Source organism: Trichechus manatus, unplaced genomic scaffold, assembly GCF_000243295.1.
Source record: "Trichechus manatus latirostris isolate Lorelei unplaced genomic scaffold, TriManLat1.0 scaffold00004, whole genome shotgun sequence".
Lineage (NCBI taxonomy): Eukaryota > Metazoa > Chordata > Mammalia > Sirenia > Trichechidae > Trichechus > Trichechus manatus.
Window position 1 is genome coordinate 26765514 of NW_004443940.1, and position 1976 is coordinate 26767489.

Consider the following 1976-nt stretch of genomic DNA (forward strand, 5'->3'; position numbering starts at 1 on the left):
TTCTTTGTTGTTACAACTGTGACGTGTTTTAGCCTTACTATCTAAAAGAAAATATAAAGGGAAAGAAAAAAATTTTAAATTAAACAGCTATCTTGAAGGCCGTCTCTTCTCTAAATAAACCAGAATATTCAGTTGTCTTTTTTAATTATAGCACTCAGTGGACAAAAGTCCAGAAACGAGGTAAAAGACTTATTAAGAAAGTTGTTAGAACTTGTCTTCTGTTCAAAAGCTTTCTTAAAAGCCTGTGCTTGTAAAGTATCTGAAGCTGTTAGCACTTCAACACATTAAAAACGAAAACACCTGTAAGTGATAGGCTACTTCCTTATCTGCTATAAAAGGTGCCTGGGTGGCACAAACAGTTGCACTCGACTTCTAATCTAAAGGCGGAGGTTCGAACCCACCCAGTTGCACTGCAGAAGAAAGGCCTGGTGATTTGCTTCTGTAAAAATTACAGCCAAGAAAACCCTATGGAGCAGTTCTACTCTGTAACAAATGGGGTTGCTATGAGTGAGAATTGACTCCACAGCAAGGGGTTTGGTTTTTTTGGTTTTATCTACTATAAACGTTCGTATCTGATACTGACTGGTGAACGTCAAGTGAGTCGTGACATTCGACACACACGGAATTAAGAGTAAAACGACATTCCTTTAAAAAAGAAGCAAACGTAACATAGGAAGCAGAAGACATGACTGAGTAAACGGGCAAGTACTTGGGAATAGTAACCTTAGCCTGTGGGTATTAACTTGTTTTAGGATACAGACATGGCCTATCTTTAAATGCCTTACAATAATAGGTTTAGCTTAGCTTTAGACTTTAGTTCATGGTCCTTATATTAAACTGATACAAGGAAGAAATTTCTTCACTAAACATTTCTTATTACTGATTTGGTTCAACAGGCTAATTCTAGAAATAAGGACATTCATGTAGTTTTAAAATATCAGTAATTATATCACACTTGCTGCTGCTGCTCCTTTTATGTTGTGGCACAGGGATTCCACCCCTCCCGCTGCCCCAGGCACTGATATGTCATCTGGGGTTCCTGCCTTTGTGCAATCCCCTCCTCCTGGGTGCAAGGCTGGACCTAACGACTTGCTTCTGATGAACAGAATACAAAAGCGATGAGACGTCATTTCCAAGACTGGGTTACAAAGAGGCTGTCTTCCATCTTGCTCACACTCTCTTGCTCATTATGATGGAAGCTAGCCGCCATGTTGTGAGCTGCCCTATAGGGAGGCCCCACGTGTCAAGAACTGGGGGTGGGAGGGCTCCAGCTAGCAGCCATCAAGGAACTGAGGCGCTCAGTCCAACAGCCTGCAAGGAACTGAATCCTGCTAACACCCACATGAGGGAGCTAGGAAGGGAACCCTCCCCCCGTCAGGCCTTGAGATGACTACAGCCCCAGCCAACACCTGGCTGAACAGGACCTGTGGTGAAATGAGATCTTTCATGTCGCCTTTTGCCATGGTTCTTTGGAAAGGCAGCATGAGAGATCTTTCCCCTAAGCCCTGAGAAGTTACCTTTGCCCTAGTCTAGGTTTCTACCCTAAAGGGTTTGTTACTTTTGTCCAGGTTGACTGACATTTCCGAGGTAAGTTGTAAACAACTTGGTTTTGATACTTTTTGTCTGGTCCTGGGCTGCAGCCAGGAGCCCTGGTGGCCCAGTAGTTAAAAGCTCAGCTGCTAACAAAAGGCTGGCAGTTCAAATCCACCAGCTGCTTCCGGGAAACCCTATAGGGTAGTTCTACCCTGTCCTATAGGGTTGCTATGAGTCGGAATCAACTCAGCGGCAATGGGTTTGGTTTTTCGGTTTTGGGCTGCAGCCTGCCCTGCGACTGGTATGCACCTTGCAGGGACTGGTCAACAGGCTATGCAAATGGCATGAGTTGTAGCCCAGCCAGCCTACTATGCAAGCGAAGTGTCTGTGGCCTACTGAGAGGGGACTGGTCAGTTTGTTGCCCCCAGTGGGAGGGGTCGTGC

The 1976-nt window shown here is 44.9% G+C and overlaps 1 protein-coding gene across 1 annotated transcript in view; it reads right to left on the reverse strand.

The window, feature by feature from the left end:
* Nucleotides 1-1976, reverse strand: part of MRPS9 (mitochondrial ribosomal protein S9) — a 62034-nt gene that overhangs the window by 54579 nt on the left and 5479 nt on the right. The window contains exon 2 of the mRNA XM_012555745.2: nt 6-41. Coding sequence (XP_012411199.1) covers nt 6-41 — 36 coding nt within the window. The remainder of the gene's footprint in view (nt 1-5; nt 42-1976) is intronic.